This window comes from Hetaerina americana, unplaced genomic scaffold (assembly GCF_022747635.1).
Source record: "Hetaerina americana unplaced genomic scaffold, ioHetAmer1.1.p SCAF_5, whole genome shotgun sequence".
NCBI classification, from domain to species: Eukaryota; Metazoa; Arthropoda; class Insecta; order Odonata; family Calopterygidae; genus Hetaerina; species Hetaerina americana.
In genome coordinates, this window is record NW_027287095.1 from 63277061 (window position 1) to 63304253 (window position 27193).

At 35.6% G+C, this 27193-nt stretch overlaps 1 protein-coding gene across 1 annotated transcript; it reads right to left on the minus strand.

The window, feature by feature from the left end:
- Positions 1–13432: 13432 nt before the first annotated feature.
- On the minus strand, positions 13433–25961 carry Bub3 (mitotic checkpoint protein Bub3). The gene is made up of 7 exons (XM_071591801.1): positions 25599–25961; positions 25442–25511; positions 24569–24720; positions 21038–21196; positions 18851–18996; positions 17448–17587; positions 13433–15383 (listed from the first exon to the last, which is right to left on the minus strand). Exons 1-7 carry the CDS (start codon positions 25794–25796, stop codon positions 15265–15267), a joined length of 984 nt encoding a protein of 327 aa, XP_071447902.1. The 5' UTR covers positions 25797–25961; the 3' UTR covers positions 13433–15264.
- Positions 25962–27193: the final 1232 nt, after the last annotated feature.

A 27193-nucleotide genomic window follows, 5' to 3' on the forward strand; every position in this document is an offset into this window, starting at 1 on the left:
GAATGTGAATAGATACGTGTTCATAAGGCTTATGTGTAAAATTAATACTTGCGCGAGGGAAACGATATAAGCTCGTTAAGAGTTTATGGGTAGCACTTCGTTTTTTTTTAATAGAACAAACCCTGTCACCAAAATATTACAAGATGGAGAACAACGAAAATGATTTAAACTCAGGAAATGTAAGCTACGGCATTCGTCTGAAGGGAACGGCGAGAGAAACAAATTTTGAGCGAACCAAAATGAGCCCGGTTCTTCCCAGCGTTAATGGGCGACCCCGCGACATCCCTCCGGTTGGTGGACCACGAAAATAAGGCAACGCGCTGTCCACGTTCTTAAGAGAGGAGGCACCTCATCCTCACCTTTCTTCTCTCAGGACCTTCCACATGTCCCCCACACCCAACTCCTCCTCCCCATTACCTTCTCTCGTCGCACCAGGCGGGGGTTTGGAGGTAGGTATGATTTTTCCAGCGGTTCCATTTCCGCGCATCCAAGCGAGATGATGGCAAACACTGGAAATCGACTCCCCGCCCAGCCACCTCGTTCGCCCTCATGCCGCGGTGTGGCAGGAGAACCGTTTCAAGCCTCGTTTGGCGTGCGGTCGAGCCGAAAAGTGAGCTACTCCCCCGGCTGTCTTCTCTTCCCCCCCCGCCCCCCGAAGACCCCACAAGGTGGTCCAGCCCCACCCCGTCCAGTCCCTCTGGACAAACAATCTTCCCTAGCCGTTACCCCTGACAATGGCCCTCCCACCTCCATACGCACACACTCGACGCGGCAATCCTTTTCAAGACCCCTTAACCAAACACCGCGCGTATCGCCGGCCTACAATCGCTTCGACCCCATTCCTACCATCCTCCCCGAGAGGAAATGGCGGAGGAATCCGCACACAGAGGCAGTGGGACCTAACCCTTTTTCCTCTCCCGGGAACCCTCTCCCACAACGCCCATCCCACCACTCAGGGAATTAGCCCGGAGAAAAATAAACTTCGCGCTTTCGTGTGCACAGTATTCATTGCCGATCCGGACTAACAAGTAGTGGGAGGAACGAGTTTCTGATGACAACAACCGCCGCTCCTACGCTGGATTTCTTTCTCCGAGAAATTTCACGGGAGAGCGAAGGCTGTCCCGCCCACGGAAGGGTCGAGGAATTCTCAAGTGTTTCTGCAGAAGACGACAAGAACTGAAATTCACGCGGGCCAAGAATTCATCCACGCGTGTCTTCGCGTGAAAACATGGTATCTCATTCCAATCGAAAAATAAGAGAAGGAACCAAGGAAATCCGTCTCGGGAAATGAAACGCTAAATTACTCGTAATCAATCGAATTAAATTTCAGATGAAAATTTACTTGAGTAAAAATAAAAAAAAAGGTTGATCCTTTCGGTCACTCAAATGTAAGTTGATAAATTAATTAACTTTGTGGACTTTGTCAGTTTAAATCTATATAAATCATCATCTTTAGTGACGCAAGGTGGAATTTATTTTTCAGAGTTATTCAATCATATTCGGTATTCAAAATCATTAGCCCTTAAATGATGATGGATATTTTTATGTCTCAGAAGCTTAATGGATACTAACATCGTTTTGTCCAGCTGCCTCGTTCGGATATGAGCCCTTACGTGTATATTGCTGCCGAGTTTCATTCTTCATCAATCTAAAATTAATCTTCATTAATTTAAAATTACTTCAACAAATAATAAGAGAGTAATTGTTTTCAAATTTCAATCTTAAAACCAGAACTAAGTTTTCTTGAAATAAAACATTTCCCGAGTTTTCGTCTTTCGAGGTCTGAAGATAAGAAAAGAATATAATTTTCCATTGCCCGTACATCTGACCGAAGTATTCGCGTTTCCTTGGAAAATTGAATTGGTTATTTTTCAATTTCCTGCAATAAAGACCCAACGCCTCACGGAGAAGTCAGTTTACCCGAATATGCTTCCCAATCAAAACTAATCGCTCTGATTTAAACGGCAGTGGGGTATCAACAAATAATCTTCAGAATCCTGACCATAACCCACATAAAGGAACTGAAATTGGATATTTATTTTCATAATAAGCCTGCTAGACATGCACCAATACAGCAGTACAAAAATACGAAAGCGTTAAACTCTTGAGATATTTACTCACCTCGTAGTTCACTATAATTGGATTTCAGCAAAAATGTATCGATTTTAGTCATATACCCGTACATTGTGCTGAATAAATTGAGTGACCGGCAAGTTTGGTCACACAATAAATTCAACTACGAAAAAAGAAAGGAAAACTAAGGGAAAATAATACAAAATTAGTGGAAAATATGTCAACAAGGCAATATGTATGTATTGAGATAACCATTTCTCATAAAGACGTCATTTTGGCCAAAAGAAAAACGAGGATAACACAGAGCCCACACCCAGGCTAGCCACGGATGGCCGGTAGCTTATGGATCCGCTAAGTCAAGAAAGTCTTTATTTCGTAATTGATCTCAACAATAATTAGACTTCGTGAGTCATTCCTACGGTAAATCCTTAAAAATGCCATATTTATATGTAGTCACCCAAAAAGCAAACCACATTTACCACCGAAACTTCAAATGCATACATGATAGACACTCGACCAAAACTAACAATAAGGCACTGATCCAAATATTGCACTTTTATTTTATCCAGATAATACATTTTAATTACTTAGATATTTATTTCCTAAAAGTGTTTCGTGTATCTTACTATATTTCAGTGAAGACGTGGGCCATCTTTCAACTAATTATGTCGAAGCATTCGACACAGGTTTACTACCGGTTTTCTTTTATGGTATATAAGTAATTCAAAAAGGACCAAGTAAAATTTAAAATAAATACTCCTTTATAATTTTATCTCACACTTGGACAAAATTAAGAATTGGCCGACACTTTAATGACGATAAGAGTTAATTCAAACGGACTAATCAAGAACTTGGAATCGGAGTGGAAAATTGTGTGAATCATCTCTTTCCTCTCCGCGCCTCTAAAATCACGGTAATCGGTCCTGCGGTTGTTTCTTTCCTGCACTTGCGCACGCAATGGCTCAAGAACTGTTCTCCGGTCAAAAAATAGCGTCTTGCTCATGGGAAATTCCCAAATCATACTAATATGTCTCCGAATTTTCCAAAAAAATCGCTTTTTTCTTCAGTTTTTCAAGAAAATGAGCAATGCCCAACGGAGTATCCGACACGCTAGCATTAGATTAGATTATACTATATAGCCAATGATTCCAGAAGTAACTATCTGGAAGTTGTAATGAGGAAAGAAATTTTTAAAAACTTGAGCACTCTCGGGAGAAAACTGCGCAGGCGTATGGAAAGAAATAAAAACGATGAAGGAATCTTGATGGAAAGAGCAATACGATGACACGAAGAATGTTATCCAATAGTTGGTGACTGCGTCGAATGCTAGCACACCCTTGTTTCCTTGGAATTTCTTATTTTTGTTCTTAGTGTGTTCAGTGGAAGTGGTTAGTAACATCATCATGTTCTTAATGTTCATAACGAACGTCGTACGGTCGCCCCCTCCCACGTGCCCTTTAAGTGAATCACGGTGTACCATGTGTTTGTGGAAGTTTTGGACACCACCTGTCACACATTCTTGCGACGGCTTTTGGGGTAGTCCATAGGTGGAGATGAATTACATAAAAAATGATAAGCGGAAGAGCTTATAAGAGAAAGTGAAAGATGAGTGAGATGGAAAATTTGGAACGCCAAGACAAACATCAAGAAATCAGCCTGGAATGTTACCAGTCGAAGTGACGGAGAAAGGAGATGTAACACGGAAGGAACTGATGGTTACGGTAGATGGTACAAATTTACAGTAAACTGAAGATGCAGCAAGGGTAAGTAATGACGATTGGAATAGTCAAGGTCCATGAATATTAGATAGCGAGATATATAAGTCTTCTATTTAATCAAAGTCCCCTTGAAATGATTCAAGAAAAGCAAGAAAACTAAAACAAAGCCTTCTATGCAGATTCACAGGATTTATGAGAAGCAGCCGCGCAGTTAAGGGTTCTCCTCCCGGAGCGGTCCCAAAGTTTGCCGATGCCCGTCTCAATTCATATTAAATCATGAAAGGAGCAATGAAAATACGCTTTGCGATATTTAGCAGTTCAGTGGCGAAAATGCGTGCGTTCAAGTTGATAAGAAGGCGCGCGAGAAAGTCGACAGACAGACAGTACCTCAGCGTTTACAAGGAGTTCAACAAAGACAAAGCTCAGTCAAAAGATTGTCAGCTCGTCACAAAGTACAATTATGACTAAGGTTTCCGGTTGGGAATACCTACCCGTAGTTATCAGGAATGTTTTTCGCTTTTCTAATCCCGAATCCCGAGAAAGGTTAGTCGGGAAATCGGGAAAATTGACTTCTTGAGCCGAGCAACATCCAAAATGAGAAATGTGCTATTCATAAGGCATCTCTTAGGCATTTTGTCAATTAATAGCTATCTTAAGTTATAATTTTACACGCCACCAGACATACATGCGCGACACAAGAATCAGATATCACATGATCAACTAATTTTAGCCCAAGTAAAGTAAATCGAGCACATTTGATCACTGAGAACAGAAAACAGTTTGTATTTACACAGCAAAATAGTCATATTCACAATACAGGATTTGTCTAGAACGTCATCTCCAGGTGAATGATCTTAGATTTCCTTAGTTCACCTTAAGATGACTCGACCTCTTACTTTAGTATAATATATTTTTTTTAGAATTTTATCCACTGAAGTTTTGTGTTGACCTATTACATGTGGCAGTGTATAAAAACCTCTGAAAGACTGCGCCGGGGCCAGGAACCCGGTTGCTCAACGTTCTCTATGGATTTTCTGTTAATTACTATTTGCTGTTACAGCCATTATTACGGATGATAAACGAAAATTAAATAAAAAAGATTATTTAGGGAATTCTCGAAATGCGATGTCGGGAAATGCGTTTTCCCGTTATCAGTTTCCGAAGGTTACAAATGTCGGGAATTGTGAAACCATAATTATAACAAAAAAATTACGAATAGTTTTATGTACACAGAATCACTGCGTACACAAAACAAATTCAATGTTAAATTTAAATTTGACGGTTAAATTTAACAATTGTTTCTGATTTAAAATCGTGTAATATGATGATTTTGCACCCCATAGTCCTTCGCTTTCTCTCTCCAAACCCACTTCAACCAAGAAACAATCCAACCTACCCCAATACCAATATATATGCATATGCTTATACACTTCCACGGCACGTTGAAAATGGAACTCTGAGATGACACTATGTTCTATAGAATAAATTACGAGTGGAATTATACGAAGTAATTTTAATTCATCATGAAATAAATTTCATTTTCACGTTTATTGATCGTTCATTAGATTCCCCTTATCCCGGATTTTAACTAATTTTTTGGTACCTCGATAACCGAGCTCATTGGCAACCGGTTATTCATTTTTTACTCATCTGGGGGAATTTTGCCGGGCTCTCCCGCCACTACAGAATACCAAAAGTGTCGCCTCTCCGGCTGAGATATCGATGAGGAAGTAGGCTCTTAATTTTCAAAAAGTTTGGTCTGAAGACGATTAGGTCACCCGTCGAAAGAGAACAATTTAATGTTTTATTCCAAGAGAATTTCCATACGATAAGACACGTTCCACCGCTTTACAGTACCATCACCTGGACCTGAAATCAGGACTGCTGAATTAAGAAGGTCCGTGAATATCTTTTCTCCGGAAAAACAAGAGCTTTTCCGCAAACTTAAGGCCTCTGACGATATAAAACGGTGATCGATAGGTGACACGAAACGTTTTATATGGAATAGGTCGATTTTTCTCGCACACCGGATATTCAAAACTTGCACGGAGTGGAGCCAAAGGAATTTGAATGAAGTTTTAATCCAGATTAAAAAACAATACTATCTGAGGAAAATGCTGCACTTTTCGGAGGATCAGTGATAGGCGGAAGAATGCAGCACGTTGGTCCTTTACTGTCTATGATTCTCAGCAATACGCCAAGGAAATGCTGAGAAATTAATAGGAAGACTGGAAGCATCAATGAAATTAGCTGGAGAGCAAATAATTACAATTTTGTGGCCAATCAAGATTTTTCCAAGGGACTAGAAGCCACTGTAAAGTTAACTATATAGTAGAATCAGCAAGTCATATATAGGGATGGTTTGTTGAAAATAAAAATCAAAAGAGAATAATTTAGACCATGTGGAAGTTGACTAATTTTGTTTAGTCTTTGGACGATTATTTGGCATCATATTTGCCATAGTTAGGTCATTCAAAGAATTTTTCACCAAAAAAATGAATGATGAGAGAATTGATGACAGAAAATTTGGAATGAAGATAAAAAAAATATTAATACCCATCTAAAGCTTTATGTGAGGGATATTCACTCATGATTTTGAATTCAGGCCTTTGAGGAAAGATTATGAGCATTAGCTAGAGGATGGAAATGAGGAAATAGGGACTAATGGAGAAATAAATAAGCATGAGGGAGGATGAGATAATCAGTGAGGAAAACTGATGAAGATAGATTTTATAAGTGGATGGAGGATATATTGAGAGGTGGTGGGATGTTAAAACCTGCGACAGGAGGGAAATGTTAGATTAAGGTTAGGGCAACATACACAAGATGTCAAGTAAGAAGATGCCAAAAAATAAGCAATGATTGCTATCAATCAAAAGACTGGTCTGTAGTATCAGTGGTTCTCGAAGTTCTACAAGTCAACCCATTTCCTGCATATCTTAAAGGAAATACTCCTAGGTGTAAGGTGTTATATTTTGCAAAAGCCCTTGAAAAGTCAATATTCATCGACAACAATGGCTTCGCCACTATGTGGCATCATTGGGCCAGCTAATGATGTCACACAGTGGTGTAATCATGGATGTTAACAAATATTGGCAGTGTAATTGCTGTGATTCTCTCATGTACATATTGGAGAAATGTTATTGTGTAACAGCAAAAACAGTGTCATACCTTAATAAGTCCACAGCAATAATCAAAAAATTCATGGGCAACCAAAAATCTATCTCAGGTGGATACACTCTACCTGCTGTAAATCAATAATACCATGAAAATCTAATTAAGCCATGGGACTTAGAAAAAAAAGGGCAACAGGCAGAAAATTAAATTCAAGAAGGGTTATGTTTAACAGGTGTTTATCAGATATGAGGAAGGGTTTTTCTCCCAATCTTTACAGTTTATATGTACCTACCTTGCCTAGAGCCCACAGGGAAGTCCAAAGCAGCAAAATCTTCATTGTTTCAAGCCACATCTGTAAACTTCACCACATAATTTGCATTGGATTTCATTTTGTAGATAAGCAATATTTTCATGTTTCATAATAATGCCACAAAACCATTTAGCTGCTGAAATGTAAATTCAATCCATTGTATTATTCATGTATGTACTTGCATAGTTATCTGAATATTTGTTTAGCACTTCAGAAGCAATGGTTATCTAGTATATAATTAACCTAAAATAGACACTTTTGTTCACGTATTCATTCATAATCCAGGTTTGGATACAATAGTAATAACCTGTGATGGAAAATTTATCTCAAAAAATTGTTGACCCAATTCTAAATTGTATTGGTTTGAGGAAAAATGGTAAAGAATTCCCATTATGAGGGTAAAAAGAAACTTAACACTTCCACAATTAAGATTTAATATTTCACAACCATGGTTTCAATGCTGCACATCATCATCTGGTCAAGATAAGTTGTTAAGTTTCTTTTTACCCTATAATGAAGGAATTCCACAAAGTTAAGCCTGAAACGGTTATGTTTATCTAGTGTGCAGCAACGCAATGAAGGTAAGAATTCCCATCACAAAAATTTATTAAATGACTTATATATCACCGACCAGACCAAATTTCCAGACATTTTTCTGACCTTAATGTCACAGGCTTGCGCTTTGGTTCAGAAATGTTATCCAGTTGTTAGCATCAAACATCAGTGCTTCTCAATAATTCTTTAGGCTTGTGTACACAACAGTACACAGCAGTGCTAAAGTTACTGTCCGATTTTTATTACTGGTTTACGAAGCTCAATTTTTTTCATAGCTTTTGCATACATCCAAATATCTCCTGCGTACCATTTATTTTGTGTCATAAAAGCTAATGGATATGTTGATGTAAATCCTTTCCCTAAAAATACAAGCAAAATTCAAAAAGGTCAAATAATCTGAAAAGTAGTTTCATTTACAATGGATAAACAACAAATTAATAATGAGTTAACAAATGTCAAAAATGTGCCATCTATGCCTTCAACCGTTAAAAGTTAGTCAATTATGATATTAACGCAATGACAATTTTTTAGATAGGCAGGCCATAGAAGGGCAAAGAAAACAACACAATGTGCAAGGGTTCAAACATTATTGCCAATAATAAAATATATACTAGTCCACTCGATTTAGTATCGCGCATAGCTCCTGAAAATTCCTTTATCAATTATTCTACCACCAATTCATATGGCACACAATATGGATTTCTTTTAGAAACCCTGAGAGCAAGTGCCAAATATAATACTCTAATAATACTTAATCATGAAACACTAATAAATATGGTGCAGTGAAACTCATCTTTGTCAAAGCTTAATCCTGAATTACTCTTTCAAGGTGGTATTAATTGTCAGGTAAGATATGTTTACTTCACATTTATTTAATTAGATCATATATTTCAATTCGCACGTGGCATTCAAATTTCCTGAACTGGATTTTACTAGAGCACCAGGACAAATAATCACCGAGTAATTTCACCTGTCCTTGTGCAAATGAAAGCCAAAAAGGACTCCTATGAAATTCTGCAACAAAATTAGCATAGAAGTAACAATTTTAATTTTAAAAATGACCTAGCACACGAAGTTCTTCACATGAAAATTTGTACGACAGAATATTTAATGAAAGTCTAATTAACATTTTCACTGGTATAAAAGTGAAGGTGTTAATTAAATTTTGAATCTACTAATGCTCTTTCCACTAATTCTAATGAAAATTTAACCTATGTACAGTAACGGCTATTCTTTCTAATTTCAAAATTCATGGATAACTATGGCCCACATAAATGTGTATACCTACAACATTTAACCAATGGACAAATTTACATTCCTTTAGCAGTTATTTCATAATAGTTTTAAAATTTACTATCATGGGATTCTCAGTTCCATGCCACAATTATAACTTTGAATGAAAGACACAGTCCCATTTGTCATGCCAAAAGATAAAATGGATAGCAGCTTCCATAGTTACACAAGTCTAGTGATTTGCCAGCTAACTTTTGAACGCGATGGTGGGCAAAAGTCCATGAGGGGAAGAGCAAGCATTTGCTCTAGGATGGTGTAAATATTGGAGGTTAAAATATCTCAAGCACTCCATATCATACACAGTCTACTTAGGCAATATACCTGCCAAAAATTAAATTTCATCACATAAAAAGCAATTTTTTTTCTTTGTCATTCAACCACTTTCACTTAACTGAAAAAAATTTGAATATAAAACAATTTAGCAAGAGATTTGGAAGCTAAAATTGTTAATTGAAATTTTACTATGCAGATGCTGCATAGGTAAGAAAGATGATAAATTGCATCTCAAAAGGAAAATGATGTAACTAAAAAAACTTACTTGGCTATTAGAACTAGAGATGAGTTTAGTACTGAAACTTTGATTTAGCTAAGATTATCATTGAATGTTTTATTGTCTCTACTAACTAAATTAAATTTTGATACCAGGAATATATCTAGTTCTACCAATTTTCCAGGTCTATTCACTATCTTTTCCATCCTGAAACAATGCAAAAATAGGATGTTTTCCCTTTTAGTAGGGGAATGTAAAATATTCTCGTTTGTTCATTGATCCAGAGAAAATTATGGACTTCCCCATTTTATATTTTCCATCCCTCCAAATCCCCCCTTTTTTTACACACAGCAAGGTTACTTCCACCTACAAAACACAAGGATGAAACAACATCCAAAAGACAAAAGCAAAAGCGTTTTTTTAAACCTATTTTGGACAAGAAATTAAGATGGAAATGCACCAAAGACCGATCTGATTGGAAGGTTTAGGGCTGGTTTCTTAGAGTCATCTTAAAAGTCCTCTAAAATCAATTATACATGTAGCATATACACAAAATGTTGCGATAAATTTATTTAAAAGATCCAAGGGACTTGCTTACAAACTTACTGGAGTTGGCCCATAAGTAGTAGGTAAGGTAAAATACATAGGTATTAATTTTAACTGACGACATCATGGGTTCCCCTCATATGTAAAATCTGTGGGGAAGGAAACAATTGGGTTTCATTTCATGAATTGATGGCAGGAGTGAATATAAGACCCAGGAACCTTGCTGCCATGTTTATGTGAGGCCCCATTAAGAATATGCAGGTAGTGTACAGGATCCAAATGAAAAAGTCCTCATTTGGGAAATTGAGAATTTTTAAACCAGGGTGGCCCAATTCTTTAAAAACTGTAATGACACAATGAAAAGGATCTCAGAAACACTTCTCGAGTTAGTAAGAATCATGGGAACAAAGATGATTAAACACAAGATTGAACTTATTAAATAAATTCAAATCTGCTAGTTTCAGTGCTGAGGTTTCACCAATTATCCACAATCCAAGATGTATTGGTCATATGGATAACCAATATAAAAATTATGAAAAAGATGCCAACACTAGTAGAGTAAAGGACTCCTTCCCAAGACAATATGGGATAGCAACTGCAGGGTTGGAGTAAACAAGAATGCCACCCGCAGCATCTAGGGAATAATTAGTTTTACTTGCATGCATGAACTTGACACTAATCTAGTGAGTTTTGTTATCAAATACTTTCCCACATGGCACTGATATACAATTAACAAAGGGCATATTATCACAATCTTTACTGTTGTGTTATATTCTCAAGCTCTCCCTTTCATCTCTCATCTCCATAAGAGTGATGTCTTACATAATCCGCTGCAAACAGTATCGAGCAAGGTCTCGGAAAAATAGGTTTACAAGTATTTCAGATATTGCTACAATACCTCAAAATTCTTCCAAGCACATCCCTAGAGCACCCACACACTTTCTACAGTGGTTTTTCCAAGTCTCGAAGGCTCCCTGGTAGGTGGATTCTGGAACGTCTTAAAGGATATGCACGCAAGCTTCTTTGACCGCACCAAGGGTCCCAAAGTGATATTCTACGAGGGAAGATTTCAATTTTGGGAATAGGAAATAGACTGCTGGTGCTAAGTCATGACTGCAAGAGGGTTGGGTAATCATCGCGATGCCATTTCTTGTTAATTAGTCCGTCACCTTGGAGCCTCAAGCGCTCAAGACCTTTGGGACGAGTTTAGCACAGATCTTTTGCAACACCAAATTTCCAGTGATAATAGTGTGCACTGTCATCTTATCAATGCTAGTATGATCTGCGTACTAATACTTTCATAAAAACCTTGTATAAACATGCATATGGTTTTGCATGTCTATTTGGAGTTAGTTAGTATTTTTTTCTCTTTTCTTAATCCTTTAAACACACTCCCTCCCTCTTATCCATCCAACCTGATTCATGCATGCCCTGCCACAGACCTTGTTGGTGGTGGTCATTTATGCAAAGTTAAAATAATACCCCAAATCTCACCTTCTTTTAAGTGAATGCATAATAGGAGATGAGCCTGCGTTAACATCATTACTGCTGTGATTTAGTGTAATCACACTCTTAACATTGAGTCAAAGCTTTGAAAACCAGACTCCTGATCAGTACTATGAGCTTTTGAACAAGAAATGTATTCGTTTATAAAGCAAACCACGTGAGAAACCTATCAATTTTAGAATGCATGAGTCTTTCTAGTCGACAGGATGGACTACACTAAACTTGAGGCTAGTTTTGAATGCACTGATATCAAATGACATGTGATTCATTAGCTTGACAGCCAATAGGTGGTTTTCCACTTTATCAGAAAAATCTCAATTCATTGAAATGAAGTAATTCATTGTGGATATCAAATATGGATGTAAAACTTTAATCCACAACACAAACAATCAAGAGGAAAGCTCATTCAGGGTTAAGGTTGAGGGGAAGATGAGAAGAGTTGGGGTTCGGGGCAATGGGAGTAGAGATGAGTAATTGTAGCAATGACAAATGGCTGAATGTATGCCTAGGTATTTTGGGGCAGGACAATGAATTTCAGGAACCCCTCTATTCAAGGCAGAGTCAATTATAAGGCTGCCAAGCCAAGGTTAAAACTTAAAGCTCAACAGTCAGGGAGACCTTCATGGAGTTCCAATATGCAGTTGCATCTGAGAGAGTTAATAATAACAAATGATAAAGTTGCCAAGAAAAACTTCCAATAAGGCAAACAAAAGCTTTCCAAGTCAATTAAAAAGTAAGTTAATGGTAAAAATTAGACATATTAGGGCCCAAGACTCAATTTGAAAATAATGAGCAAGTTAACCTTATTCATGCATATTCTCAATCATTAGTCAAAATAGGCATGAGTTAAACTCAAATGATGGTTTCCTAAAGCAATTAACAATTTATAAGTTGCCTATCCATTTCATTACTTGCTATTGCATTTACGCAAATATGTGAAAAGCATCCATTCTTTGAAAATTTTTAAGGCCTTATTAAACAAAGCACCTTTCCAGATTGCACCATATTTAGTAGTCGTAGGTGAAGTTCAGAAAAAGAATAGCTTTAAATCTAGTTCAAACAGAAACTCCCGACATTTAAAACAGTAACCTCCTTCCAAGAAAATATAAGAGATCCTAAGTATACCAAAATAAGAGAGATTTTAAGAAGCCAAATTTATATGTTATTATAATGTTCGAAAAACTAAACACAAGATAAAGTAAAAATGGTTCTATTGCTTTATTATCCAGTTCATTCATGAAAACTTAGATTAATCTAATATGTACCCTAAATAAGGATTGCATTAAAAAAGAAAGGAAATTCCATTGGTTTTTCTACCTCAAAGAAATATAGGATTCAAAGGAATAAAATAATTGTAATTTTAAGTACTGACATCATAAAGCCTCTTCAATATAACACATTCAATGCATTTACAAAAAAAAGAAATATCTGCAGTCCGAAAATATTTATGTGAACCCACAAATCTATGTTTTTATGGTCATGTTATTTATCAGTGTCTGTAAATTATGAATACATGGCCGATTATGAATGTAATGCATGATTTATTTAGACACGAATATCCATGGCAGCAAGGTATAACTGGTCGGGAAATGTGGTGGGGGGTCTGCCTTTCCAACCCAGACGGTCCAGTTTGCTCCAAGCAGTCTGAGCAGAAAGACTAGCCCCTGCGTGAGGTGTGTGTTTCAACTTTGTAATACAGCGCAATGGAGTATTCGCTTGAACAGCAAGCAATACGCTATTAAGTTTTGCGTGCAGCTTGGAAAGAATGCAACAGAAACATTTAAGATGCTTCAAGAGGCCTTCAAGGATGACTGAATTTCACGGTCACGGAGGGGGCACAAGGCAATCAAGCAGGGCCAGGAAGAGGTCACTGACATCCCATTCTGGATGCCCAACAATGGCCAGAACCGACGAAAACGTGAATCATGTGGACGAAGTTTTCATTCCAGCCATCAATTGAGCATCCAGCAAATTGCTGACACCCTACTCATGTCCACATTTGTAGTACAGTCCTGACTTGGCTCTGAGAGACTTTTTTTGTTTCCCCGACTGAAGGGAGAGCTGAAAGAAAGCATAAGAAGACCATGGAAAACATCCAAAAGCATGTTACCACATTCCTGAGAGACATTCCATTCGAGGAGTTTCAGGGTGCCTTCCAGGCAGAGCAGACATGTCTCTGCAAGTGTATTAATGCAGGGGGAGAGTATTTTCAAGAATTTTAAGCATTTGTACAAGTAGGATCTATGAATCTATTTTTCCCAGAGAAAAAATAAAATTATGCACATTACTTTCATAATTGACCACGTATGCCCATACGAGTAAACCCTCCCAAGTCAATTTTAGTCACATAATAATGCTTGTCTATTTTATAAAGATAAATAAGTGGATTGACCAACTAAATATTCAAGAACAGGGTTGAAAGATGGAGGTTCTCAGGCTGGATTGATAATAAGGGCTTGCCATTGAATAGGTCTCCAAGAGATGTTCCTATGCAGTTACAATCATCTTGTGTCCCACCGTAATATAGTAAATGAGCAATGGATCACCTATGTACTTCCAAGGAGAGACCTCTTGATTTTATTTTGGTTGGTTTGCAACTCAACGGCTCAACATTATAGGGCAAGGTTTTTCCCAACAGCATATAAAATGATGATTTCAATAAATCTCCACCATTTCAACACCTCACATTGATCCACTAAAATGTCTCTGAGCATCTTTAACTTTGCAAGTCTATTCTTTTGTCCATCGCACAGAACTTTGTGGCCCTAAATTCGTTGAACATATCCTCAATTAGGAGTAGTCTGTATAATGCAGACTAGCTGGGATAATGAGCATTTCAGATGTACCTTTAACAGTAGAAAATGAGCAATGTATTTATCTACTATGATATATTAAATACTTTATAACATGAACTGGTGTTTATGAAAGCACTCATGTTGTTCTGATAGCAAAGAATTTAAATTGGGTGAGAATCAAATAACATTATAATTTTTCATATAACATTTCCTGAGAAAAAATATGAAAAGGAAATCACTCGCCAAAAGTTTGAGATATGACTCTCAAACAATAGCACTTTCTCTTATCTCAACAAGCGTCAGGATAATGTAGAATGCCATTCATAATTAAATCACTATACAAAATATGCAACTGTAAATTAGTGATATCATCCATTAATGAATAAATTAAAAGAAGAATATAGGTTTAAGGTTTAGGGAGGCAATATTCATAGATATCACAGCCAAGTAAATAGCTGATTAGGCTCAATTTAATTTTGGCGAACCCACTGTTTTAATATTCAAGAACAGGCTACTGAAGGAAATCTAGAAATTTACAAATCACTTAACACCACAGATCAATGGAAGAACTCTGCACAAAGGCTGCTTGTGTTGAAACATTTGACTTGAGGGCAGAAATGCCTAGTGTCCTAAAAATGTGTAAAATTGTGTACATGAAACCATTTGAAAAAATGCACTCCTTTGGGAGATTAGCATTCCTTATACAATTCTTTTCCACATTAGTTGTGTCGTATAAAAGATGGCTTTCACAATAATGAAACATTTTAACAGGCGCACTGATACACACCAGTCATAACTGTAAAAAAATGTCACTGCACCAAACATGCCTGATAAATATCACAATGTAGGTTTTCATGGTTTTCATTTTGGCTTGGTCTCCTGATCTGTTACATAACGGACATAAATATTGTCCTCAGGAATGTTATCTGGTGTATCCTCATGCTCATACATGTAGGAACATGCTATAGCAAGAACAGAACCTAAAAGAGAAGCAGAAAAAAGGATTACAGAGACATAATTCAAAATGAGGATAAGGTGCTTTAGAAGATAAATTATTTATGGACATTTTTGTCCATTGCACAATGCCTTTAACAACATCAAGGATATTAATTAAAGTGTGAAAAGATACTTTAACTGAAACTTCTTACCATAGCTATTTTTTGTGCACAAATTATTTAAACTCTAGTTGGATGTTAATTTTAAGAAGATAAGACAGCCAGTTCCAATGCATAATCACATCGCTTATATAACAACTCTATTTTGTGTATTTCTGTTGCAAATTTAACTTTTTTCTGATACTTGAAAAACTACCGTATCAGGAGAACAACTAAAAATTATTTTTTTCAAGTTTCTAGCATAATTTCATTATATTTTTAACTTGGTAATGCTCAATTATTTATACTCAACCATTATGAAATTTTCACATTACTTTGCTTTGAGGGACTAGTATATTTTTAATGACAAGTTTTCACCAATCAGAAATACAACGTGATTTTAGAACTTTTGTTAGAATTTTTTATACTTAGTTGGCATATTGAAACTTTTTCAAAAAGAAATGGACTTGCATGAGACTTTCCAAATGAACAACATATTTTAGCCTTAATACCAATACCTGACCAAATTCAGACTCAATAAATAATTGCTTAACTAACGTAATATTTAAGAAGTAGCATTTTTATTAAAAATGTACAAACTGATAACATTATTTGAATGTTTTGATACAATGAAAAACACCCCTTAAATAATTTTTATCACTTATTCCTCATATTTTTCAGACAGACAAAATAGCTAATAAGATTGATTTTAAATCGTAGATCAAATAAACCAATGGCTTCTGCACTGAGATAGTTTACTTTCTGATTGTTCAGAAGATGATTTAAATATTTAGGAGTAATAATGAACCTACAGCACAGTTTCCGTGGGCATGGCATGGTTTTCCTCAGGAAAATCCCTCTCATTCAACACATGACATTAGGAAATATGATTTTTTGAAATTGTTAAACCATCATTCATTGCATATCACAACAATTTACCTACACAAAGGACTTCCCCAGTAAAGGTAGCATTCCCCATACTGTCAATCTTCCGGTATATTGAATATCTGCCAACACATTAGCACAAATTATTTTCATGATCTTCCCAGTAAAAGACAAAAAAGGGAGGATGATTATGCATTGCTTTCTTACTGGCAGTTATTACATGGACTGAATGGTATTATTTACTCTGAGAATGAGAAAGTTTTGTTTTCAAATGCATAAGCCACAGGCAATGGATTCCTTAAAGAAAATATTTTTCAATCCTTGGCTGAAATCATAGGCATACCCAAAATTTGATTCTTAAACGACACCTAGAGTAACAACAAACAGCAAAAAAAAATTCTGGATGTATTAAATAAATGCAAGATATGGTAATGATTATATAGGGAATCTATCATGGCGAAGAAATACATCCCCACTTGCTCTCATCTAGGAGACAGTAAAAATGTATTTTTATAATCCTTAAAACCCCTGTAGTAGGTTAAATTCTTATTTTAAAGTTGACAATAATATGATAATGCTACCCAAATGTTGCAATTGCCACAAAATTTGAGAAATCACACTGTTTTAACCAGATATCACAAAAATGGAACCCCGAAATCAGCTCACCTCTTTGAGATTTGAGAACTTAATATTTATTATTCAAACTTTTCAGGCCTAATGCCATACAATCTAACCATGAATACCACACAATCTGAATCATAGCTTTTTCATTGCATTGGTTTCCTTTTCTTCTCAACTTAATAAAGGCTTTCATAAGTCATAAACCTTACTCAAAAATTCTTTCCTTAAGTTGCAAAAATAAAACATATACCACGAGTTTGCCAATGACAGAGATGAATTACTTTTCCACCACTTGGGCATAGAATAATTAGCCAGGATATTCCTTCGCACACCTACTACATTTGATCAGCATAGAGTTATTTAATTACCATAGAATTGATTTGCATTAAAGCATGCCTATAAAAACATGGGAAATGATTTTCATTTAAACCAAACAAAGCTTACCATCATGGCTGAAACACAAAGATGGAATGGAAGTTGCATATCGATGGAACTGGCAAAGCCTTTTCTTGTTGAAACCGTCCCAGATATTAACATATCCATCCGAACCTCCAGTTGCAAAAGTGTTGTATGCTGTATGGAAGCTGTTTGAGAAAAAAAAATCATGTTAAGTGCATTCAAAATTAAGTTAAAAACCAAAAATTTCAACAATCCTTTAGTACAACTGAAATAAGTCCTTATACTAAAAGTAAATTTAATTCCGCCATAATTTAGATTATGACCTAGAACAGCCACATATATTTAAGGTTGCTTGCATTACAATTTCATACTTATTATCTACCGGTTAAGGTAGGTTTTGGATGGGCACAATCTACAAAATGGTACAGCAAAAATTTCCTTGCCTTTCCCAACGAAACACAACCGAAAATCCAACAATATAATAAGCCCCTCTTCAATACTTCCTTCCTCAATTAATTCCATCCAATATCAATATACTATTTCTGCCCCTTCCTTGCTTTCCTGACATTCTCCCCTCTATTCCTCTTCCCAATTTTTTTAATACCAATTCATTTTCTCCAATCAAAATACTCGGAATTCATCTTTCCTGCCACCTTTGGATTTCTCCCAACAATCCCCTCTCCTCCCCACCATACTTATACTTCTCAAAAGCCTCAAATCATTTCATTTACCCCCTTATTTCAGAAGCCTCTTTTCGGTGCCTATCATCCTGCTTTAAATATCACAATTATTAAAATATTTTGCGACAATTTCCTTTTACCTTTACTTTTTTCTAAAATGCAGACATAATTTACTCATTAACATCTTACAATTACCATTTTGAGCATTTCTATGCCACCAAAATAATTTGATTGGCGTTTAGGAATGAGTAGTGTAGGACAATCTAACTTTCCATGGCAACAAGTATTAATATTAAATTACAAACCCCCTAAAATCAACTCAAACATTTTCACCAATTCCTTAGTTTCATTTTATTCAGATAAATCAAAATATGAAACTCATATTGTACCTCATTGGCAAATGCAAGCCTACTTTTTGTTTAGAACCTATTACTGAAAGATAACTTCATTCTATATAGATGCACTGGAAGAAACCTTCTCATGCAGCCAGTACCATGCTGCATTTTCCTTTTCTTCTGGGGAATTTACTTCTCCCCAAAAGGTCTACTTTACACATTTAAGTGGAAAAAATTCAAAGAGGAATATTCTTTCATGAGAACGGAATGCTGAGAGACGAACGACATGAATTGTCATTATAAATTAAGTTGAAGTTGAGAGACAGTCATCAAATTTCGAACATTTTGTGCATCAGAAAAATTCAAAATCATTGTATCAAATAAGAATTAAAGTTCTTTTCAAACAGAGTGGAAATTCAAATGCTATTCTTACCTTATTGCATTCACTGGATAAATTTTTTCAGTGCCACCCTCCTTTATCCTGTGACATTTGAAGGCATACTTTTTCTTTTGAACTTCTGAGCTAGGATCCAGGTACTCAACCGCAACACGTCCTTCAATACTGCTCAACACATAGCCCTGAAAAATGTACTCAGTAAAATTTCACTCTTACTAAAATATCTCTACACATTACCCATGCTTAAAATTCTTGCTTTTCCATTTCATTAGGTTCAAACAAAACCTAATAAAACTAATATACTCTTTTAAGCACTAATGAACACAGTACATTTCACAAAATTATTTTTAAATGTCCACCTGCATTTCACGTGCAATAACACTGTGGCCAAGTAGTTTCATTAATGTGAAGCGGTTTTACAAACACTACAACAATGTCACTCATCAATAATCCTCTCAAATGATAATGACAGTAAGTGCTTAGTGGTCACAGAGTATCACTGTCTCTAAAGATGGAAAAGGGACTATAAAGTCACAATTAGAATTTAATATTTTTCCTTCAGATAGTAAGAATCTATTGATACAATCATATTACTGCCACATTTTGTGCCTCACCAGAAAACAAACGTTTTGTGTTGCAGCATCAGAGATTGCTTACACATTTAATTATTGAAATGCAGTGTTTTTGAGCTAGGCTCAAATATGTTTACTTCATGCACTTATGCAATATAATAGAAAATGTCGCAGGTGAAAAGTTGCTGACATTCAATTTATTATCGGTTAGATGGTTTTACCATGTGTTAAGATCAATAAAAACAAAATATCATTTCCATATAACACCCACCTTTATCATGGCAGAAATTTTGAATTCATAGATCAAGTTGTACTAAACATCTAAATCACATCTTTTCAGAAATGTCATTCTGATTTTACTGAGTTAGTTCGTACGCTTCTATTCCACACAAGCTTTTATCTTGCAATGCTTTTTCAGTGAACACATTACATTTAACACAATTGTAAAATTCTTCCATTTTAGGGAACAAAAAGAATTATCTGTGCAAATGATCATAGTCATCAATGTACTCTAACACCTTATTCTAATTCTGCAAATGATCTAAATGTGTGCCTACCAGAAAATCTATCAAGAGTCAGGTATTCCACTGTAATTGAATGAGTGGAAAATTTGCTTTGTGATTTGTATCCAAAATCTTTTGAAATAAGAACTTGGAACTAAGATATCTTGGCTCCCCATGTGACATTTACAGGCTTGGAAAAAGAATACAAGGGAAGTTTGTTCAAACGAAACAGATCTAAGGGCATCGCAAGAGGAAAGCCCTTACGTTCAATGCATTGTTTTTTCCGAAAAAGAGTAGGACAAAGATGCCTCTCATTAAATCTAACTTTAACAATAATTTTCATGAATAAAAAACCAAAATATAACACAAATCCGCAATTAGGGTGATTCCATACGAAATGATTCAGAGGACCATATTATTTCCTGAAACGATCTTCAACTTCATGATATTTTTGCATATTGGAAAAAATGAGAATATTTTCCATAATAATATCTCATAATAATACATGCATATCCTTAAAATCAGCAACGTATGTATGCAAACAGTATTCGCCATGGCCGTTTTAATGGGAGGATTCTAATGGGTGCACATTCAGCACTCAAGATTATGTTAGATGCAGGGTAATATAAATTACGCCAGTTCTACTTAAATTTTCCCAAAATGGACAGCACTTAAACAACAAGAAAATAATTAAATTCACATTATAAAATGGATAAATAATTATTCATACTAACAATTCTATGAGAGGCCTTTATATTAACAATTTGTTTCAGTAATCTTGAGTCATCAAAATACTTCACTCACTGATGAAACCAAACCAGAAGCTTGTACTTGAGTCAATGATAAAAATCAATTCATGCAAAAGGCTTTTAAACAAAATATTTTTTAATAATCCAATACCATCAAACTCAAAGGTTAGCTTACTATTTTTTACTTAATTACTTTTGAAAAATTGTGCCCATTAATGTGAATACCTTGAAATTTGTTTTTACTGCAATTACACAATTTTATATTTTACATTCCAGGAATAGTTATTCCAACAATATGTACCAAACTATACAACAATATAAGTGCCATTTAAAACAGCTTATATTTCTGGGCATATTAAGTCCTTACACATATTAAAGATGAAGAATGAAAGATCTCACCTGTTTATTTGGAAAGCACTTGATGCATCTTGTCTGATATTTTAAACTGGATTCTCTCCTCTGATGCACGTATCCCATATTTCTCAGATCCCAAACATATACTTTGCGTCCATGCATTCCTACGACCATTCTCTCACCACAAAGACTAAGAGTGTACACCTGGCGAGCAAAAGAATTTACACTCATTGAGATTGATTAATTACCTTAACCATTTAAACTTCATTGTTAAATACAATTTTTTTTCACCAAAGCAAGACCTTTTTAATGTACCACCAAAATATTCACATGATATCAAAACATGAAATTACATTCCATTTCTGAACACATTGATTAAGCTGCTGTTTATTATTATTTTATTTATCAAGTTGTTTCATTTTAAACGCTCAAGTAGAGAGCCAAGAATTTCAATCAGCACGTACATGTCCATCTATAAAGTCATCAGGAAAAGAAATAAAAGTCTGGAATGACATTATTAGGAAATAGACAATACTGTTATTATGGTATTAGCAATACAATAAATAAATTAATGCACATAGCTAGAAATGAAGCTAGAGATTAATTTTTGTAAGTGACACAGGGTACCAGCATTATATATCCGAGAAGGAAAAAGAATTCATCGTGGCACTTGACATTTGAAAACATCAAATTTCTAGGGAACTGCATGTATGACTCTTGTGTCAATTTTTTATTTACACATTTTCTTAATTGCTTTCAGTATTACTATTCTCAACAGAAATATCAAAGAAAATATTCAATTTTGTTGCTCCAGTACTATCCAGGACTTCCCTTCATGGGCAAGAAAGGAGATGTGGACGTAGAGTATGATATTAATAATATTCTTTGTGTCTGATCCCACAACAAGGTTTCCACAAGGGATTACATTAGTACAGTATTGATTCTGTTTCCATAATATTATAAATATTCATTTCACCAATTCAGATATTTTAAATATCTACATAGATTACTGAACACGTGATTAAAATGCACTTGCAATGAGCTAAGGGTAAACAGTTCTTAGTATACTCTCATTTTTATGCAAAATATTACTTAACTTCTCTTTCCTTAATTAGCAAACTGAGCTTACTTGAATAAATCTTTAAATAAAGAAAGCCCTGATTCGCCAGCATGTAATAATTTCACATGGATCACTTAATAGCCGTGTGTACACATACATTACCATAAAGATATTCATTGAATATAATCTTATGGACATTAGGAGATGAGCTAAGTGAACAGAAGAATTTTTCAAGACAAAAATGCTAAGGGATTCAAATTAACACATTAAGAAAGAAAAGAGGGATTTTAACCCAGGAAAGGGATGCATTGATTATCTATTTGAACATAAAGCTTGAGATATAATTCTATTTTAAACACAAAATGTACTCACAAAGTGTATTCCTATATATTTGATAATGTAAAAAGAGGCAAGTGAAGGCTTAGAGAGAACATAAGAGTGAATATGATCTTGCATGACTCATTTTAAACACACTATGGTGTTAAACAAAGATGCCACCATAGCTGTTGATTTTCTCAGTTCTATTAATATGTGAGAAATAGACATAAGGTCTGACTAAGCATTGTAAATGTAAACTCATACATTCTTCTCTATATCAATAACACAGTATTATTGGAAAGGATAAAAGAGAATCTTTCCAAAGCCTTACATAGAGTAAAAGATAATATAATTGAAGAAGAGGGCTATTTTACAGATATTGGCAGAATAATGGTAATAGATGGTAGGATAACTGGAGAAAATTAAAGGCATGCGAATTCCACCATTGGGGTATCACTTGTGATAAGTACACCACAAATTGAATGATCATCTGAGGCAGCAGTGTATAGTTAATATTTTATGCTAATTTGAATTGTACTCTCCGCATTATGGTATGGATGCAAAATGTAGGTATGCCAGGAGAGGAATACATTTTGAAATGAAGAGTGTGTGAACTATTGGCTGAGTTTGTTTGACGATCCTATAGTCAATATTAATCTTCGTGGGCCTACATGTACATACCAATATTTTAGTCAACTAGATGTCCATCAACAGGAGTGAAATTTAGACACGGTGGAAAACAAAGTAATGAAGTACTGCCCATGGTCAAGTCCTAAACTTAATCTGCCCATGGTCAACGGGTAGTGCTTTGTTACTGTTGTCTAACTCAGTGTCACATTCTCACTTCCAGCAAATGCCACTTAGTTGACCAAAATATCAGTATAGAGTTCCACAAAAAATCAACATTGGCTATAGGGCTATCACCTTACAAAAGGAATAAATCATGGTGGGTATGATGTACTGGGGGAGAGTTTGAGATAAAACAAACAATAAAAGAAGGTGGATTGAATGCCCCTGTAATAAGCATTAAAGTAATAAGCTATGCTGGTTTGTTCCCAATGAGAGAATAATGAGAGTCTAATCACCTAATTATGGTAGTAAATGGACCAAGAGGAAGTACAGACCCAAAATAAATATGCAATAATAGGAGAGCAGGAAATAAATAAGTAGAAAGGGCTGAGTTCCATAAAGTCGCAAAACCAGGATTTTTGACTTCGCCTACCTGAATAGGGAAAAGAGTGAATTTCACAGTAGAAGACTATACCAGGAAGCCCAACTTCATATGAAATGTCTTTAGCAAGCATGGCGCACCTTATTGCCTAGCCTCAACTCAATTGCACAAACTATAATCTATTTAATACTAATCTGCCCTGATACTTTAGTTGTATTACCAACAGAAAATGAATCAATAATAAATTGGGCTTTGATGAAAATTTATAGAAGCATAGTAGCCTTTAGGGTGCCAAGTTTAGTTTACAGAACAAATTTTCAAATTCAAGTGATTCCTCAATCCACTTCCCGCTAAACCCAATTCATGCTCTTAGAAATAACTGATTTAGTAGTAGTAGTAGTAGTTTTTAGGGGAGGCGACCGACAGCTAAGGTCATTTGCGCCATAGGGGATGGACAGGAAAGGATGAAGGGTGGAGAGAAACCCGGCGTCGGCATTAGCCTACTCTTTACGAAAGGCGCCAAGAGGTCCGCAGCTTAACGTCCCATCCGACGGACGCCGTACTCACTCAAAGTGCCCTCCACAGAGCACCTCAAGTAGGGATCGAGATACCTCTGAAAAATATTCAACACCGCCGGGATTTGAACCCGCGCCCTCAGGGTGGGAAGCCAGTACGTTAGCCCCCGCACCATCTTGATCCCCAATAACTGATTTTTATTAGATGAAAAATCAGGATGGTGAAAAGAATTAGTCCATTACGCATTCTGAGACTCCAATAATCACAGGTCATTAGGTTTCACACAATGTAAGCCACCATATATTCGGCAGTCAAAAAAAATGTTTGTCCATCTGCCAATGGGCTTATAACTATAGACAGCAGTTAAAATATCAAACTATGAATTAAAATGTCAACTCAGAAAAAATATCAACAAAATTTTGCCAAGAGCCATTGTGGAATTCAGCCTCAAGACCATTTCTACAGCACCCTGAAACTAGTAACAGCTTTTCATTAGTTCATTCAAACGTACCTTGGCAGGTTGTGTATGTGTGCCAATGCACTGTGGACTCCTGGGATCCCATAATTTTACTGTAGAATCCCAACTTCCAGTAGCGACAGCATTTATTTCATTTGAATGTTCTACACACCTTATTGGAGCGTCATGTGTCCCCACGATCGTTTCTTTGGGTAAAAAATTATAAAAAATTATTTTAGGACCAAAAAAGATTATGGCCTAGGTGAATATTACATATACTTCTATAGCGGCAATACTAATTACACTAACATGAAGCTGAATACAGTTCAACTAAACTATAAAATCAAGTGACCAAAAGCTTTCCGATACATGCTGTCTCCAAGACAATGGAAAATAACTGAAAGAAGGGATGGACTTGAGGCGACACCAACATCCTCCAACAGTAAGCCTCATAAATATTGCACTTGGAGTTATCTCAAACTCTCGGGCAAATCGCGTTAATGGATTTAATCAAAAGTCTGATTTCAGCGAGTAACCTAGTATATGGGGGAACACAACGTTCAAAGCAAGGGAAATAATTGGCAAAAGTGCATCTAGGGGTCAATACAGCAATGGAAGCATCCTGCTAAGAGCAACACCATCTCTTGATACTCGGACACCCCAAAAATTAATACACTACCTACTCAACGATGCCTCGGAGACAGCCATGAGCTTTACGAAGAATAATTCTTAGATTTAGTATGAAAAATGAGATATATTGCTGTTAAAGAATTCACAAATTAATTAATTGATCAATATCCATAATTTTTATTGCATAAACCGGAATTATATTGAAATATAAATACATCACTTGTAAAAAAAACTATAATACCAAGCACATTCTACAAAATCTAACCAATTGTCACATTATTGGGAAAATTAACATACCACTATTGCTGTTAAAATCGTACATTTTTAAAGTTCTGTCTAGTCCACCACTAAATGAGTGTACTGCGTCCTGAAAGAGAGAAAAATAAATCAGCACTTTTTTTAATTATCTACATTTACACAGTAATTATGATGAAGAGCATCTTGCTCGATTTACCTGAAAACATGCGTCGAGAACAGCGAGTGAATGGCTATATTTAAGGCGCATATTGTTGGCCACGACATCATAAAGTCGTACAGTTTTATCCCAAGATGCTACTAATAAAAATTGAGATGAATTTGGGCCAAATTTAACTGAAGAGATGCCGTCTTCTGGTGGAGATTTCAATTTGAATTCGGTTCGAGTTTCCGTCATTTCGAAGTCGTCAAAATTTAACAAGGTTCAGATATCTCAACTTTTACTAAGAATATCTTATTAGTTACCTCAAATATATCAATATTATAGTAAAAATGGAGCTTGAAAGAATACTTCAATGACTGAATACTACGCCCGCTAAAATCTTATGAGGATTCGAAACTCAACGCTGTGCCACTATTTATAACGGCGATAGCGACAAAGACAATTGAAGAGCGAATGTCTTAAACACTTGTAAAAGTTCGCGCTAAGACTTTGAAATTGTTTTAGGCAAACATTTTTTTTATTCTAGGATATAGATGAGAAATAAAACGAAAATGTTTGGTATTTTCAAACGAATGATTCACTATTAAATGGATTATTACTTTCTAAAAAAGGAAATATATGACAGAATTGGTGCAATAATTAAGAAGGACGAACAATTTTCAAGAATGAGCACATGGATATTACTCTCTCTGGTTTTGAGTTAGAGTGCGTTTTTTTCGTCAACATTGATTTACAAATAACTAAAAAGTCGCAGTTAATTTAAAAAGGTATGTTAAGTTTTTTGCGAAGGATGGATCATATCTGCGAAAGGACGGAGGGATAGATAACCTTCTTAAAAATGCAGTTGAAAACGTGTTGTTATATCAATCTTCAGTCCTCAGAAGTGGTTTGAGGTGGCAATTGCTACTCTTCGGAGTGCCCCCAAAGGCACTATCAATATTCAAGAGATTGTGAAGATAAATTTTAAACAAAACCCTATTAAAAGCTCTTGAACGGAATCGCATTAGTGGTACTCATTGTAACCTCCCTCTTTAAAAGCGAGTAGCTTAGCCACAAAAGAAAAAGCATATAAGGTATTGGCTGACCTTATCCTAGAATACTCGTCCATAGTAAGGGTTCTATATGAGTTGGGACATATTCAAAAGTTATGTACTCGGAAGGTACAAAAGAACGGACAGTGTTACGGAAATGTTGGCTTTATTGAAATGGAAGAGATTGAAAAATAAAAAAGGAGTAGGTTAGGCGCGATGTATAGAATTAAAAATGACGAAGCGTGGAAGATTTATGGAAAGATATACAAAGACCAAACTTTAAGGCAAAAACGACTACAGTTTAAAATAAAAATAAGAACACAAAAACAAAGAATAAAATATTCTCTTTTTTAAAAGAACTATCGTTGAATGGAACCAGCTGCCTGGAGGTTTGTAAGAGCCCTTACCATCCAATTTTAGGAGTATAAAATTTATTGGTAAGTGATTATTTCACTGTAGTACTTATCAAAAATATTATTCTGTACGTGATGTGGACGGCGTGAGACATGTATTGCAAAAGTGAATGATGTGTCATCGGTGCGTAATTTTGAACCGAATCTGAAGAGTGTGTGATTATAAACGGAGTGTGGAGATTAACGG